The sequence below is a fragment of the Catharus ustulatus genome, chromosome 3 (assembly GCF_009819885.2).
Source record: "Catharus ustulatus isolate bCatUst1 chromosome 3, bCatUst1.pri.v2, whole genome shotgun sequence".
Taxonomy (NCBI): Eukaryota; Metazoa; Chordata; class Aves; order Passeriformes; family Turdidae; genus Catharus; species Catharus ustulatus.
Window position 1 is genome coordinate 93,412,444 of NC_046223.1, and position 18,494 is coordinate 93,430,937.

The window sequence follows — 18,494 nt, forward strand, 5'->3', positions numbered from 1 at the left end:
GTTTGTTTTTAAAAACTGAATCACTGTTTTCAGCTATTATTCCTAGGAAATATATTTTCAGTTATATCTTCCCTCTTCCTCTCAGACTAGTGAAACCTATTTAAGCAAGGCGTATAATTTTTTTTTTTAGTAAAGATTTCTTTCAAACACCTTTTTTGCCAAGTCTCCATTTTTTGTTGGAATTTGTAGAATAATAGGCCCCTTATTTTATGCCCAGCTAATCCTGAATGTGCATCTCATTGACTGTGGACTTCATTCACTCTCACTTTGATTCATACTTTGGAAAGCCCAAATCACTGGTGCTGCTCATGAAGAACTTTAAGTCCCACTGACAATGAAAACTTTATATTTCTTTAATGAATCATTTTATTACATGTCTTTATAAAGTACCAGCTGCACAATAATTCAAGACTGTACGTTTCAGATAAACCACATTTTGAATATAATGCAACAATTAATGCCCTTAACAGGCCATTTATGTTTTTAAGGAATAATCCCAAATCTGTCTGGACAGACTGGAGGATTAATGAGAATAATGGTGGTGAATTATTCATCAGGCAGTGCTCATTAATTTAGCTGACTACTGTACATTTTCCAGCAAAAAGGACACTTCAACTATTTTTGCTTTTTCCATACAATTGTTTCCTGGGTGAAGCCTTCATGAAATTTACCCCTTGGAGTAGAAATTTATGCCTTGGTTGGAGTTTTGCCTCCAGCTTCAGAGATCCCTACCTACTCCTCTGCTGCTAGAGCTGGCTTTGACCTCTCTTCCCTCTCAAACACCTGAACAAACTCCCTTTGTACCACATCACTATTCAAATGCCATAACAATGATTTGTTCTGATATCTATGAGAAACAAAAATTTGTCTTGGTTTTCTTAAAATGTTTTTTATTAATGCATGCACTTATTCATAATTAACATGTTAACTCCTGAAATCTTGTCACAGATAAACAGAGACCAGCAAGAGAACCTGTACCCTGTCTACCATATTTTCCTAGCTGCTTCTGTCTAAAAGGAACACGTCTGGATATATTTTGTATTCTTTTGTCAATAATAGGCTTTAAAAAGTTGATGTTTTTGGACTATCTTTCTCTAACCATATTTCCATTCTCTTTTGATAAACTGGGATAGGAAACATATTTTATTTTATGTCTGGATACAGTCAATCTCAAGGCAAGCATGCAAGTGTGGTTATATTTTCATATGTTCATCATTAGCATCTTATACACATTACCTGAATGATCTCTTGCTGGAAATCATTGTTTTAGTAGAAATAAAATAGTCTACAGGTACAAACAAATTCCTTTAGAACTTGCATTTTCTGAATTAGCATTCTATGAACTTTCTATCCATACTATAAAAAACATATGCATCAAATGTGTAATCTCTGAAGCACCGCATCCTGTCTGTGATGGTAGCCAGCACCAGATGTTTTACATAAAGGTGCAAAATCCCCCTACAGTAGGCAGATGTTGGATTATTTCTCTATTAAGGAGGTCTCATCCTAAACCCTGATACTTAAGAGGTTGTCTGAAGCCCAAAAGCATGAAGTTTTATTTTCATTCCAGAACTCCTCTTTAGTGTCTCACTAAGTTTTACTCTTTGAGAGCATTTGTTGTGGAGCAGCGGCAGAATTGAGTCATGTGGGCTCCAGTTTTAGGTTCAGTATTGTTTCCCATGCTGGAGTAACATGCAAGAGCAAAATCTGCTCAGAGCAACTGGAATATTAAACTGCTTAGCTGTTAGTCTCAGGCAAACATAAAAGAGTAAAGCATAGTTAGAAAATCACATTTCTCAACATTTTAGAAATTAAAGTGATATTCACTGACACAACAGAAGACTTTCCTGACTCCAGGCTATACTTCTGCTGAACTCCAAATTCTTGCTACAAGACATGGCGATCTTTGTCCTTTTAGAAACAGTTGGACGTAATTTTGTAACACAAAAGTTTTGGCAACTTAAATAGAGTGGTCACTATATCAGGCCCAGATGTAATGTGGGTAAATACCACTGTGTTTACAATGGGAACACAAGGTCATTGTCTCATGAACATATGAGGTGACAACACCATGGGAAAGAGCAGGAAATGGATGCTAATGAGGCTGAAGAGACAAAATCTCTCGGGGACCTAATTGTGAAAGAAAGTTAAAGCTCTCCTAGGAAGGAGCAGTCCTACTGCCTCTGGGGCTGCAATGCTGTCTCTCCTGCCTGTGCTGGGTGTTCTGGCACCCCATGGTGACCTGTTCCCCTTTGCTCATGCTTCTCAAAAGACCCACTAAAAGAGAATTATAAAAACTCACACTAGCACCAGTCTCTGTTGGTGAGCTCAGAATAACAAATCTGATTTATAATAATTCAGGCATTATCTCAAATGATGCTCCTTAACATATTGCAAAACACCTCAAAAAATTGAATTGAAGTTCTGCATGAGCAGAAAAGGAACAAAAAGTTTTACCAAAAAAAACCCCCAAAACCAAACCAAACCATAAACCAAAACCCAAACCAAAAAAAATCCCCAAATACAATAGTTTTAAGTCAAAAAGTCTGTTTACCTGTTGACCTCATGGAAAACTACGTATCTTGAATCTTTCAGCACTAGGACCCACAATACGTAAAGGTCAAAGAAAAGTCAGAACTGTAGCATGAATGTATTATTATAGAACCTAATGAAACATTCTATGCATTGTTTTTGATTTCTTATCACTCAAATTCCTGGCTATACAGGGATGCAGTGTCAACATTAGGTTTGGCATTTAGGATTCTCTCCTAGTAAATGGAAAGTGTAGGTCCAATACTCCGAAGGCTTCTCGAACTTAGCCAGGAACTGTGCAGTTATTCCTCTGTGCTTGATGTTTCCTACTGGCCAAAATTCAAGTGCACATGTTGCCCTGCCTAGAAAACACCAAAGTTTCCTTCATCACACTGGAATAGCAAGTCTGTAGCTAAACTGGAGTAAACGCTTCACTGAGGATGATGTGGACACCTAGATCCCTTCACTTACTCCAGAAAAAATGCAGCTTAGGCAGCTCAAATCTCTCTGAAGGCTTATAAATGCTGCAATGCCTAATTTAAGTGCCTAAAGTAGGAGGCTTGACTAATGCTGTCCATGTCTATTTTTTTCCACTGCAGTCTCATGCAGATTGGATCTGTTTGTTGTGAGTTAACCCCAATATGCAGTTCAGTCCCACACTCACTGACTTCCCCACAGTGGGATGGGAGAGAGAAGCAAAAGCACGAAGCTGAGAAAACTTGTGAGTAGAGATAGACAGTTTAATAGCGAAAGCCAAGCTGTGCATGCAAGCAATGCAAAATAAGAATTGACTCAGCACTTGCCATTGGCAGGCAAGTGTTCTGCCATTTGCAGCAAAGCAAGCCTCCATCACATACAACTGTTACTTGGGAAGACAAATGCCATAACCCTGAATGTCACCCTGTTTCCTCCTTCCTCAGCTTGTATTGGTATGTTGATCATTTTGGGGTTGGCTGTCCCAGCTGTGTCCCAATTTCTTGCCCTCCCTCAGTCTACCACTGGGAAAAACAGAGAAGGCTTTGACAATGATCAGGAATAAAATAATATGGGTGTCTTATCAACACTGTTTACATCACAAATCCAAAACAGCACCATACAAGCTGTGATGAAAACAATTAACTCCATTCCAGCCCAAACTAGCACCCTGTTGTACTAGGACCACACTAACACTTCTAAAAGTCATTATCTGCAATCAGAAAGATGAGAAAATTATGAATTTTCCCAAGAAAATTGAACTGTGTTGTCAAGTAATTGTGATGCTTAGGGACATGTTTTAGTGGAAGACTTGGCAGTGCTGGGTTAATGGTTGAACTCGATTATTCTAAAAGTCTTTCCAAACCAAAGCAATTTTATGATTCTCTGATAATTCTATGAGCTGACACATAGACTTTAAAATTCCCAGATGTAGTATGTGAAACAAATCTCATCCTGGTATACAACATCTGCTTAGGAGGCCAATTGTTTTTAAATTGGGGAAAGAAATAATTAAGGCTAGCATGGAATGGTTGATCCTTGGCATTCTTGTCATGAAAAAGAACACTGCTCTGTTTCACAGAATACTCCTTAAGCAACACTGTGAGTCCTAAACATAACAAAAGTAAGACATATTCTGCTTCACAATATGACATTAGCATTTTAATTTAAAGTATTTTAGTTTTTTTCTGCCCAGACAAATTTAGAGAAAAATTTTTGTTAGAAATGCTGTGGATCCAAGAATGTGCTCTTTGTTGCAAATGCAGCATGAAGTAGTGCATACCAATTTTTATGTACAGTAATTTCATGATTATAAGCTGCACCATTTTGACGAAAATTTTGGTCCGAACCCAAAGTGTGGCTTATAATCAGGTGTGGCTTATATATGGACAAAGAACAAAAAGTTGCTGTTTTAGTTTGGAGGACAGGTGTCTGCTGAGAAAGGCAGGAGCTTCTCTTTGAAATGGAGAATGTAAACCCCCTCACTCCAAATTATTATAATTCTGAAATCAAGGGGCTTTCAGGGAAAGATATGAGAATTAGGAATAACAGTTCTTTTCTAGGGAAATTAAAACAGAAATACAGTACTACAAAGAAACAAACTCCAAACCCTGACAAAGTCAGAGTACAACCTGACACCCCGTCAGGCCGGGTGTTGGCAGCAGTCCCATTAAATGGTGGCTGCATCCTCCTGCAGTGACAGATGTGATTCAGTTGGAGCAGTGCTCCTGCAGAAGGTGCAGTTTCCCTCTAAAGGTCCAGTGGTGATGTGGAGAAATCCGGCCTTCGTCTGGAGTCCAGTGGAGAAAGGGGCTACCTTAGTGTCCCAAAACCTCTGTTTTTATCTTGGTAAGAAATGTTGGGCTCTTCCCCCTGGCTGGAGCAACTTCCAATGGGATGCAGTAATTTTATCAGTCACGCAGTGGGACTCAATGGGCCATTAGCAGAAAATGACTCCCTGGAGGAAGGATGGGGTGTGAAAAGATAAAGAACAATGCCCTGCCTGGTTTCAATGGATGGCCCATTAGCAGAATATCTGCCATCAAGATAAGGATCACTGCCCCACACCCTCACAACAGACAGTGATAGAATAGATACCTTTTATCACACTCTTTATTGTGGGTTATAATCAGATGCAGTTTATAACTGTGAAATTACTGTAACTAAATCTTGTATTAATGATGAAGATAGCAAAACAAGAGTAAAAAATCTGACTTTTTCCAAGGTTTTTTGTTTTTTTTTTACTTTTTACAGTGCTGTTGTCACCATTCTGCTAAAAAGGAAACCTCTGAATGTCAATACCATTCCAGTAATTCCTATGTCAGTCTTTCCTCTAGAGTTACAGTGTTCATTTGCCTGGTTCAGTCTTTACTATTGAAGCCAAAAAACACAATTCTTTGTCCTACTTATGCATAGTACTGAAGAGGATTTTAGATCCTAGGACTTAGCTGAAAACTCTAACCTGACTCTGATGTTAAATACAAACAGAAAGGGAGAAAAAATGATGCACACATCTACTTGATGATCTAAGATTACTTTGCATTATGACACATGTGATATTTATTTTTATCCTACATTACATACTATTCCAATTTATTTTTCATTATTTAGAAGTATTTTGTCCAAAAGTTTTTGTTATGCTTATAATTTAAAAACTACTTTCAGTTACTGTGGATATACATTTTAATTGCACATTGTTTAGGCAAAATGATATGAAGTAAATTGAAAAACATGAAACTGCCATATTAAACATGAACAAACTACCTTGGCAAGCACATCCTTTATGTGCAAACACAAACCTTGCTTTGTCTCTTTAGCAATAACTCTGCCTTTTTTACTGCTTAGTTGCCAAATTAAGCTAGTTTATACTGCACCAGAAAAGTTGTCCATTGTTTGGGTTTTTTTTTGTCCTAAGTTGAGTAATGTTGATGACAGAAGAGATAGAAAAATTCTAGTGTCAGACTGGTCACTATAATAGAACTCAAACTGTTGCTATTGCTCTGGAACAATTAAATGAGAGAGGCATAGCAATTTGGGACATACTTCAAGTAATTTTAAAAGTACAGTTATATGGCAAATGCGTCAAAAAAAAACCTCAAACACTTATTCCTGGTATGCACACAAAATATGTTGTGCACATTAACTTAGTAATTAGAAGAATAAAATTTAAAAAGTACATGTAAATTTAGCTTTTGGGTTCCTAGCATCTACATGTATATGTGCTTTATTGGGTAATGCTTAATTCATTTTCACTTGCTGGACAAGTTTGAAATAGAGAAGTTGCATATGGTTTATAGAAGATAGTTAATTTGATACTAAAACATGTATTTAAAATAAATCAGAAGAATTGCTCCCTAAGAGAACAGAAAAGGTTCAGGTCTTTAACTCTTTTTTCCTGTTTGGAAAGCACTATTCCCAGGACACAGTGCAGGTACAATTTTCAGGTGGTTATTTTGTCCTGTTTTGATTAAACTCTGATAAAAGCTCTCTATTTGAGAAGCAATGGATATAGCATAAATGCTGTCCCAGAGTTTCTTTATTCAAGAAATATTTCCTAAGAGTACTTTATAATTTCTCTTCCTCCTACATGATGTAAAAGGGTCACTTTTTTGCAAAATGAGAAAACTGGCTTCACTGACAATCAGTAGAATTTCATTGTCTCTTAATAACTTAAATAGAGGAAGGAAACCAGAGGTTACTACATATTGCACCTTATAATCCCTATAAGAAATCACATCAGTATTTTTTGGCAGAGAAGACTAGGTGGAGATGGAGATACTAAGTACATTGATGTGAAAAAAGGACATGGAAACAAAGCCTGTATAACAGTAGGCAAAACACTTGCCCTGAAAAGGAAATATTTTCTTAAATATTATAAAAGCACCTTGAAAATCCATTCAGGAATTGGCTCATGGTTCCTCCTGATACTGTCGAGTGGTAGGTCAGGTCACTGAGACAAATAAATTACAGTCTAAATGATGGAGTCAGACAAGGGACACATTTGGTTCAGCAGCATTTCTGTCAATTATGGAAATATCTCAAATGGAAAATGTTATCCATAAATAAGCACTTTCTGCTACAATTCTCTGCAGTCCTTCATATGCCTCATAACAATTTTATGTAGCTATGAAGTGCTGGTACTTTGGAGACCACCCAAAGACCCAAAGAGCTGCTGAGCACCAGCATCCTTTACAAATGTAAAATAACACAGCTTATAACACATCCCCTTTTTAATGACTCTGTGTATGGGTGCACAACTATGAAACCAGGTCTAAACTCACAGAATTTACTTTCTTTCCTATGTGATGCTGTGTGGGTTTTCTCTTTCGGTCCCTGATGTGTTTGCCAGGACCAGAGAGTGCTAACATGTAGCTATCTCTCAGAAAACCAACATTTTTCATCAGCCGAGAAAGACTGGAGGCCTACTTGACGATTTCCACAAGAATCTTTATTTTCATGCGAAAGGGTGGTCAAGCAGGGATTCTCCCCGAACAAAGGGCAGGTAGCTATATTTATAGGTTCAAGGAGGATTCAAACTACAATCAATAGAAGTTTATACAAAGAACAGCATCCAATCTAAGTGAGACGTTCTAAAGGTAAAGTGACCAATTACACAGTCTAATTTCTAACCAATTATCTTCCGAGGTGTTACGAGAGTGACCAAATTCTTAAGGAATTTCGCTAGGAATATCTAGGATACCTTATCTATTATAGCAAGTTCCAAGGGCCAGGGGAAGATGGTTTTGGAGAAATTGTATCATCCACAATGCTGCATAATAGCACGAGAATAAAGTTAAAATGTGTCCCTTTTTGTGTTTGCTTGTTTTACATTGTGATCTAGTTGCCATAAACCCTGCCATCTGACCAAATTAGTGAAAGAATAGACAAGAATAGGCTCCAACATCTGGCAAGACATTAACTTGGACTTTCTTCTTCATTGTGTCTGTTTCAAATGCCAGGTGTCTATCACCTGGGATATAGTTTTACTTTGGCAAAGTAAATCTATTACTAACTCTCTGAAGAATGCTGTCTCTGAATGATGCTGCAGCTAATGGAATACTGATTTACTGCCACAACTGTAAAGGATATTTTTTAACATTGTGTTACACTTCCCATCAATTTAGATCAACCAGACCTACCATATGTGAGAAGTTATCTACATTTTTCTCCAATAAAACTGAAATGATGAAAGCTTTGCTTTCCCTGAGGTATGATCCTGTATTGGTAGCCCCATTGTTTTTTTTTAGCCCTCATCTTTGTCAGGGCTGGAGCATATTATTCCTGCAATGCTTGCCAGAATTCTATGGCTTACTTGTTGTTTGAGACTCACCATATGTGTCTTTGATCCCTGCCTAGTAGGCACTTTGGCTGCTTGCCAGTTTGGCACTTATGATTATCATCAGTATGAATAGCTCCCTTGCTTCTGATTCTGTCCTTCTTGCTGTCATCAAATCACTCTTTAAACAACTTTCTTATTTTCTTTTAGATGCTTATAAACTATCAACCTATTTTTACCATGCCTTTCTTGGCCAAGGTTTTGTGTCACACTGCAGGAAATCCAGCAGCTTTATGTTTCCACCCCTAATGATCTGACTGCCAACTACCTGTGTAACTGCATGGGAACAATAAGGAGCACAGAAACAGATCTTGTGATAGTGTTGGGAGCTACTCTGCATATTACACAATTATGCCTGTTCTCCCCATCTGGTTGACTTGGTGGCATGACTTCTATGAGAGATTATTTATTTTAGTGAAAAGCATTCCTTTTAATAAACGTTTTAAAACCTTTGACCAGAACACAGTGTGAGCCAATGACAATGATAAATTCAGAGGAGTATCAGAATGATAAACAGTTTTAAGAGACAGATGGAAAGCCAAAAGCCAATTGTGAGCAATTTCTACTCACTATCCTGATACAGCACTAAACACATGAGCCCTTCCATGTGTTCTAGTAAACTGAAGTTGTTTCAAAATGCCACTGTTGAACAAAAGATATGTAGAATCAAAATAAAGAACAGCACAGGGTACAGAAAAGTCCAGACCCTGAGAGGCACATGTGCTGTTACAGAAAGATCTGCCAGAAGTGTCCATTATTCTTTACGTGACCCTGCAAACCCTTCAATTAGTAAATATACTGATACTACCACAGGACAAGGGTATCTGCCTTAATGTTAACTCATAAAGTGGGGTGGAGTAAGTTTTGTACCTCTGCAAGCAAATAAGAGCATCAAGATGATTGCATGTGCCTAAAACACAATCCTCTTGGAGCTTCTTTCTATCTGTGCTGTCCAACATGACTCATGTTTAGCAATAACAATCCATTTTAGCTCTAAAGGTTGTAATACATGTGCCCCTTTGCAACAGAATTATCACACCCTTCTCCCAAGAAACATACACGTTTCCGATGAATGTATTTTATTTATACATCTCTTGTTTTTGAAACAACTCATTGCATTTAGAAGGACTAACTGAAAAATTCAGTGCAAAACAGGCAAGGGTTAAAAATTCTGATTGCAAGGAGAATGAGAGGTAAAACAGAAAAGAAACAATGAGAAACTGTTGCATGAGAACTCAATTTGGGATTACTTTAAAATGCACCTGTTATATTTTCATCCTCTGCCCAACAACACCGGGATGTCAGATAAAGATGTTCTTTTTCAGCACATGTGGTGGTACTTTGACTCAGTCAAATCTGAGTCCAGGTTTATGACAGTAAACATATAGTAAACTGGATATAGGCTGGAAGAGCCCACTGAGGCTTTAAGCCCTACAAAAACAAAACAGTAACAGACATAAAAACAGTACAATTTAAAGTGGAGAAAATAGCAGTTTGATGTATAAGCTACCCACAGAGCATTACAATGCAGCTAATTTTCAAGGTATTTGTAATAAAGACGATTAAAGGCCATATGAAATTTGACTTTGGAACTGGAATATCTCAAAAGAGGCTAGCTAGGTAGGAGAGGTACACTTTATTCTCAGACCTACACTTTCTTGCCAATTGCAGGTTTTATCCTTTTTCCAGCTGGCTATGAAATATACAGAAAAGTGAAAATGAAATTACTGATTTTAATAAAGTGCCTTTCCCTTCACATATACCACATAATTGATAAACATTCACTGGGAGGCAAAAAAGAAAGTTGACATTTTTGCCAGTTTCTCTGTATTTTATCCCTAAACTATACAGGTAACAAGACCAAAGCAAGTACCTAGAGCCACCATTTAAGGGAACTTTAGTGGAATTTTGAGCTGTGAAAATAAAAAAAAAATGTTGAATTCACAAATATTTTACCAAAAAAAGGCAGAAAAGATGCTAAGTCCATCAAATAGTAGTTAGTTAAAAAAAAAACTTCCTGGCACTTTTCAGTGGCCAGATTTGAAATTGCAGAGATGACCACCAGTGATATTTTAAAAATTTTATATTTTATTTCAAATATCTTATTTTTGAAAAGCCATGATTATCCTTGAAAACAAAATCTTTCCAGCCAATCAATCAGCATCCAGTTTTCGTTTACAATGGCTACAGAAGTACAGTTTTTAGATGCACAAAGCAATAAGGATGAAACGCAAAACTGCCAAAGAAAGATGGGGCTTAAAGAGCATCATGTCTATCTGTGAACAACTGAAACAAAGATTTGGTAGTAAACCTAATAATCTTTTGCAGAAAACGATCAACGGAGAGGTTAATAAATTTAACAAAATATCCCTGATACCCCAGAAGAGGAATGATCCAGAAGCAAGTTTTACTTGAAAGGAATTTGCAAAGTTGGCTGACACAATAAATGCAAAGGAGCCGACAAAAAGTAACTTGCTGCTGCGGGGAGAGCAAATGCAAATTTGCTATGCTCTAAGCTTTTGCTGCCTAAATGGAAAGCAGAATTGCCAGTGTGCACACGAAGCCTCGTGTCACCTGGGCGCCCGAGCCAGCACGACCTGTTTATCTTGCACCGGGATGCCGAGCAGGACACGTAGCCTTGGACTGGAAGCAGCCCTGTCCTTTCCCTTTGGTCCTCTCTTTCCCCCCTGCTGCCTCAAGCCTTGCCAGGCCAGGCCGGGCCCGGTGTCCCGCGGGCGTGCAGGGCGCCAGGGGGGATGCGGAGCAGGACGGCCGCGGGCCCCCACGCTCGGCCCTCGGGCTCTCCGCAGCGGTTTGTGCCGCAAGCACACACCGCGACTGCAGGCGAGCGCGGGCATCCCCTGCCCCGCTCCTCCACCGGGAAAGAGAGAGAGGCAGGAGGCGAGGGGAGCAGGAGGCGAGGGGGGCAGGAGGCGAGGGGGGCAGGAGGCGAGGGGAGCAGGAGGCGAAGCAGCCGCTCGAGGCGAAGCCCGGGGCCGGGGGCGTGAGGCGGCGGCCGCCGCAGCCGCGCGGGAGGGGACGCGGCGGCGCTCGTGCTCCGCCAATCGCGCGGCTGCTGGCGCGCGGACCGGGAGGCTGCGCCCTCCCTGCGGCGGCGGCTGCCGAGCGAGCCATGGGCACGGTGCCGTCCGCGCTGAAGCACTGCCTCAGCTACCAGCACCTCCTCAAGGAGCAGCTGTGGATCGCGGAGCCGCCCGCGGCCGCGCACCCCGCGCAGGTACCGCCCGGCGCGGGTCGAGGGATGGGACGGGGCCGCCCTACGGGGCGCGGCCGCCACCAGGGGGAGGACGGGACGCCGCCGCCCCCCGCCCCTCAGGCACGTCCCCCGCTCCGCTGCCGGCCCTGCCCGTGCCCCCGCAGTGCCCGCTCTTTCCTCTTTCCTCTCTCCTGTGTCCCGTCCTGCCCGGAGCAGCGGGGTAGGGGGGGCTGCCCTCACCCACCGCCCCGCGGCGCTGGGCTGTGCCTGGTCAGTGTTTGAGCACACGGGCGGTGTTTGACACACCGTGTTCCAGGCACTACGAGCACAGGTGGGTGGCGCTGGGGCAGCGGTGAGCCAGTGGCGTAACCACCCAGTGGTCCTTGCCACGCGTGGTCATTCACTGAGTGAAAACCATAAAATAGCAGGGTGACACGCGTTTGGGCGGGCCCGCGGCGCTGCCCTTGCTCCACCAGCCTGTGTGGTTCCCACGAGTGCGGCGGGCGCGCTTGTGTCGAGGGAAGAGTCGCTGCAGCCGTGGGGGTGCGGACAGAGCCGGGGCTGTCACGGAGGGGTGCGTGACGGTGCTGCTCACCCTCCTGGCTCTGAGCTCTCAGCAGGTGGGGACAGTGACTGCGGTAGTGCAGGTTAGAGAGGTGCCCGGGCGGGCTGGCAAATCCACACCGTAGGCCATGAGTGTCCTAAACGTGGCTTTGTAGGGGAGGAAGTGAAGGAAAGTTGCCAACATAGCCACTCTGAACAGTCATTCAGTCCAACTCCAGCTCCAGTAATCAGTCAGTACTTCAAGCTTTTACAAATATAAGCCAAAGCTAGAACAAAATATTTAAATAGAGCAAAATAAAGCATCTCTTGTTTGTTGCATCTTCTGTTTTCAGATAGGTGCTTGGGATCATCTTCCATTTTTGTCCACTCTTGGGAAGTGACATTTAATTATGAGCAATGTGACTTCAGAGGTGGAGAGATGATAAAATGTTTTGAGTGGTATGAAAACTGGTAGCATTTTAGTTTTGCTTCATATGGTCTGAGCCTCATATCTCGAAAGTTGCTAATATGGAATACCCAAAGCAACATTGCTGTGAGCATAGGGCTTTGTATAGGTAAGCCTCATACAGCTTCTGGCTATCATATTTCCCTGGGAATAGTGTCTATCCAGCATTAAATTTTGGGGAAATAATAAGTTTTTTATTTTTGGATTTTTTTTATGGTAAAGAAATAAAATAGAATTAATGTAATTTTATGCATTAGGCCTGAAGCAAAGCATTATAATTCTGCTCATGTGCCCTCACTACATTTTGCTGCATCATTTTCTTTCAAAAGATCTGAACATATTTTAAAAGTTTCCTTCAGAATACCTTGACATGCCACTTGATTGTATCAGTGTCTCTCCCCCTATCAGATGAAGCATTTGAAAATGCTTTTGCAACAGAGTGGGTTTGCAGTTATGTACAATCATTAACATCTCAGAAAATAGTAGATTTAAAAATAAGGTTTTCCTTATTGTAATGGATCATTTTACTTAATTTTTGCAGTGCTCTTCTTTCATTTTCGTCACCATTTTTCTTCTTTCAAGGATACAGAAAGATGTCATCAGTAAGCAGAAAACATGAGAATCAACAGCAAACATCTTCCCTGTGCACGTTGGTGTGGGTGCGAGCTGCGCAGTGCACTAATTAAATTCAGAGCTGGTCATTGTTCATGTTTTAGCATTTCCCTCTGCATTACCTTGCTGTGATTTTACATGAATCTGTTCAAATTTCCATTTTTCTCACGTGGATTCTTAAACAACCCACAAAGGTTTTCCTTGTGTAGGAGTGCATTCTATACCAATCTTGTTCAAGAAAAAGGTGTTTCTTTTTACATGATCTAGAAACTCTACTTGCTCAAGTAATGGTTGTAAAAAGGTTTATTGGTCTTTTTTTTTTTTTTTTAAATGACCAGTGTATGCAAGATAGTTATGGCAGCACCACTATAATGATATTTATAAGGGTACACTAAGAAATAAAATAGGAAAGGGTGTTTAGGTACAAGAACAGTTTCCCAGAAATAATGCTTTCATGACTGATCAAAATAAAGAGTTATTAACCTGCTGAAATATTTTCAGGAGTTCGTCACGATTTTTCCTTAAGCACCAAAAAATAAAATATAAATGCTGCTACCAGGGCTCTTGCGAAAATAAAATCATTCTATTTTGTCTAAAAACCCCAAATATATAAAAATTTGGTTATATACTGTACTGACTAATTTATAGTCCTTTCCAGGTTTAACCACTTGAAGCTCTACTGAAGGTGAAATAATGGGTTCTAAAGTGAGTAGTGGGATGTCTTAATCTTTGTTTTCCCTTATTTGTTTCATTTAACCAACCATTTTTGTGTTATTTTTAGAACAATATTTGACTTTAAGAGATAGACTTCCTTGACTAATAAAGTTATTAAAAAGGAGATACGAAAAGTAATAGGTAATTTGGCTAGGTGGCCAAATACCCAGTAAATACATTTTTCTACTGCCTGTTTGTAGAAATTACTAATACCTATTTCAGTCTTATTTAGACTAGTCTGTATTGCATCAAAAAATTACTGAACACCTGACTATCAATGAGACACCACATTCCTGTTGCAGTGTGTACGCCTTTCTCCATGTTGTTGATTTCTTAACAGTTTGCTTCAGAACGCTTCTGTAATGCTTCATACAAGGAATACAGTTCAGTTTAATTTTCTTAGCATTACCCAATGTGTATGGGTTATATTAACAGGTCTGATTAACTTAATATTAAAGATCTGATTTATTTTTTACTGAGTAAGAGCTGTAGTCACATGAGAATTTGTTTAAGATGTGGATTTATACCAGAACTGTAAAACATGCTGGTATCTATGGAGAAGAGAGGTAGCTGTAGATATTGCAGTATTGGGGAGATTTCTGCAGTGATCAAGGTTGTTACTGATGGTGAGTCACAGGATTTGACCAGAGTGTGTAATGTACTTTGTGGTCTGTTTTGTGAAATGCTCAGGCTGAGCAGTGAAGGTGTTTATCTGCTGCTGGTGTCCTCCTGTTTAGCAAGAACCTTCTTTCTGAAGAAGAGATGGTCTGAGAGTAACTGACATTGGTCTTATCCTACAGACTTAATGTTATATTTTCATGTACCCTACGATGAAATTTTGTTGCCCTAGGAATATGATAAGGACACAGCAGGGAAGAGCTGGATGGCTAAAGAAGTGTGAAAGACTTAACTTTGTTAAGGTCAGAGTATCAACTTCAGCATGAGTATTTACCTGCTGCTTTAAACTGGGGAATCCTACACTGCAAGAGGATAGTGGTTAAGCATAGCTAAATTATAAGCATCGTTTTCTTAAATGCTTGTGTTTATGTACTACTAGTTAGGTGTACTTAAGGGATATAGTAAAATAAGAATATATAGGAGTCATATGGACTACCTACACTTATAACAAATACAGCAAAAATAAGACAGAAACGAGACTCTAGTCTCTTACTCTGCTGGACATAGGTGTGACTGTAGGAAGTGTAATGTCTAAGTAGTGCTAATGTGTGCTATGTTATGTTGTAGGATTTGTGTCACTGACTTCGGCTGTCATATGGAATGCAATATCCAGAATCATTAAGTTGTTCAGGATATTACCATTGGAAAGTTTTATAACTGGAGAGGAACAGAAATGCTAGGTTCTAAATACATAAAATAATGAGCAAAAACTTGTGTCCTCTAACTTTCGTTTCAGAGCCTTGAGTGCAATGATTTATAATGCTGTGTGCCTAAACACCCAAACTGAAAATGCACAGACTTAGATTCCCTCATCTCCTCACTGCATGAGACTCTTGGATCAAGAGATGCACACAAGTGTCTTATTTTTGCAGTTTTAATTTGCTAGTTTAGGTTTTGTAACAGATTGTCATGTTTTCAACATATGCTAGAAACCTCTCAGGTTTTTTTTTAGTAACTCAAGAATAGCAAAAGAACCCACAGTCCACGTGACAATTATATATGTCTTACTCACTGTTGTTTGATTCTTGATTCAAATTACAGTATAAAAAATGAGGCATGTGGTATTATGCAACCTGGGAGGAGACAGCAGATATCTTTTATTTGAGGCTTTTAGGTACACCTCAGAGCAACTGATGTGAGACATACTCTATTTAATGTTCTTTTTATCTCCATGCAATTATATATTCCAGGAATAAACTAACGTTTTCTGTCTCTCATTAAATAACTATTTAGACTATTTTCATTTTTTAATTCAATTTATCTAGTTAAGAAGTACCATAAAAAATTGCTGACAACAATATTGCAAATTTATTAATTTACTATGACGATTACCATACATCATTGGTTATACCAATTTTTTTTTTTTTAATATAATGAAAATTGCATGTAAGTAGAGAAAAAACACAGTAGTTTTCCTGGACTTTATGTTACAGTTTTTGTTTCTTAACACTCAAAAGATGGCATTATTTAAAGATAATTAATGAAATCTTTATAAAGAAAGTTAATTTCAGTGGGCAAAGATCTTTTTTCCCTCTTTCCTTTGTCCACCATTCTTAAACCTCATTCTGTATTTTCATCCTGACCTTATATTGTCTTTCATATAATCAAAGACCAAATAATTGATAACTAAGAGACTATGAAATTCCTGATTTCCAGTCCTACATTCTTCCAGTCTTTCTGTATTCTTCTACATGCAGAAGCCTTGTCAATACAGAACTCATTAAATGGATTATTTTCTCAATGAATACATTACAATAATGTCCCAAAAATGGGACTTTTTTTTTTTTTTTGCTTTGTTGCAGATTCCAAGGACCATTTTTTTTCTTAGTGTTCATAAGATGTAAAGCATAAAAGTTACTATAAAAATAGAATAAATAAAAGAATAAATCAGGAGAGATTGTAATTTAATTTGAAATTATAGCAATCTCTTCAGTTTGTATCACCATGCTCTTTTTTTCTTATTGAATTTGGAAATGATGAATGGCATATGATACATGCTGACACTGAAGGCAGTAAATAAAACACCCTCCCACTGAATTTAACTGGAGTAGGGAGAGTGCAGTGCTGAGCTCTTTGTAAAATGTTCTTTGAAGTCAAGAGGAGTTTCCCCTTCAGAAGATCTAGTCACTAAACTCACGCCAGCTTTTTCAGTCAGCTATTTTATATGCTGCAGAGTAAGATCTCAAGAGCATTGAAAAGAAAAAGTCTGGAAAGGCTGAGTGGTTGGTTTGTTAGGGGTGCCAAACAGGATGTTAGAAGTTAAGCTGATAAAGTGTAGGTTTTACCTAAGTGGAGTCACAGACTTTCAGTTCTTTTGTACATTGGCCTGTAAATACTGAATGGGTAACAGGAGCTTTTTAGTTCATAGAGATCTATGCCATATTGGGATTATTAAGTGAATTAAAAATTTATAATAAAAGTGGAAATACTGTAAAGGATTTGCTTTGCAAATTTGGGAACTAAAAAATGCACAGGAAGTTTTTACTCAGGCCCATATCTGCTTTTTGGTAAGCATTTTTGATTTTCCCACCTCCCTCTCCTTCAAAGCCTAAATATGGGCACAGTGATGTTCATTTCCTCTCATGCCTGCTCAAGAAGGAGGATTGATTTAAGGCACCCCTCATGTCAGATAATGATCCTAAAATTAATGCATCTTGAGATCATTCTTTTCTGATAGCTTTGGCTGAGAGTGAAGATAAGTGAATTGTTGAAGATCAGTCAGATCCAAATTTAATTCCTATTGAAATAAATGAGAATTTCTTGTAATAAGGATCTTACTTACAATTTGGGATGTGTGAACTTCTTTCAGTTTTGGTAAGGAAATCTCATCTTAGAAGCTTACTGTACCAGCTGGTCAGACAAAGAAGTTTTCATAAAGCAAAATGTTTACTGCTTCTAATTAGTCAGATTTTCTCATTTTTAGTTTTCTGATATGGTGATAAATATTGTTTACTGTTATCTCTATAGGTGATTGGGGTTTTTTTTTCACTTGGAAGGAATTCTGAGTACCTAGAATGCTTAAGGGTAGAATGGTAGATACCTATGATGAAGTTGCAGAAATTTCATGATTTATAAGGCGCACCCCCCGGGAGCTGGCAAATTTCACAACTTTGTAGATCATATAAGGTGCACCAGACTATAAGACACACTTTTTTTTGCAGCGAGGAGCTGCGCCGCACGCAACAAAGTAATGGATTACTGGCAGGTGCTCAATTTGCAAACATTTTTCACAGATCAGTGTAACCTTTAAACGCAGCCCCAGGCGCCCTCCCCGTGCAGCAGGCCCCGGCACTCCCGCCCACCCCCGGCGCCATCTGGCATGGCTCACGGCTCCTGGCTCCCACCGCACGGCCGCACTGCATCCTGGCTTCCCTGCGGCCGGCGGCGGTGGCACTTGTCACCACTTCCCCGTGGCTGGCGGAGGCACCGCTGCTTCTTGCCGCTTTCCTGCAACTGCGCCACTTGTTGCTGCTTTGCCACGACTGCGGGGACTGCGCCGCCGCGGCTTTTCGGCGGCCACAGGGGCTCAGCCGGCACCGCTTTTCAGCAGCCGCAAGGGCTTGGCCAGCACCGCTTTGCCGCTTTTCGGCAGCTGCCCGGGCCGCGCCGCTGCTGCTCCGATGCCGCGGGCGGGCTCTGCTCGGGGCTGTTGCGGGCTTGCACTTCTCGTTCCCTCCGCGCCCGGGCCAGGGCCGCCCGACTTCTCGTTCCCCCCGCCCCCACGCCCAGGGTGGACCCACCCGGCTTCTTGTTCCGCCCGGGTTGGGGCTGGCAGCAGCCTCCTCCCTCCCCGCACAGCTCCTGCCAGCCGTGGCTGCCCGCTCCCACCCCCACCTTGTGACTCGGCGCTCCCGTGGCACCGCCCCCTCATTGTGGCTCGCGCTTCTGGTTTGGCAAATTTCACAACTTTGTCCATCAGATAA

At 40.3% G+C, this 18,494-nt stretch overlaps 1 protein-coding gene across 4 annotated transcripts in view; it reads left to right on the top strand.

Annotated features, from left to right (window-relative positions):
* Nucleotides 1-11,427: 11,427 nt before the first annotated feature.
* Nucleotides 11,428-18,494, top strand: part of HMGCLL1 (3-hydroxymethyl-3-methylglutaryl-CoA lyase like 1) — an 82,009-nt gene continuing 74,942 nt past the window's right edge. For all 4 annotated transcript variants that reach the window (XM_033055898.1, XM_033055901.1, XM_033055900.2 and 1 more), the window contains exon 1: nt 11,428-11,579. In XM_033055898.1, coding sequence (XP_032911789.1) covers nt 11,475-11,579 — 105 coding nt within the window. In that variant the 5' untranslated portion in view covers nt 11,428-11,474. The remainder of the gene's footprint in view (nt 11,580-18,494) is intronic.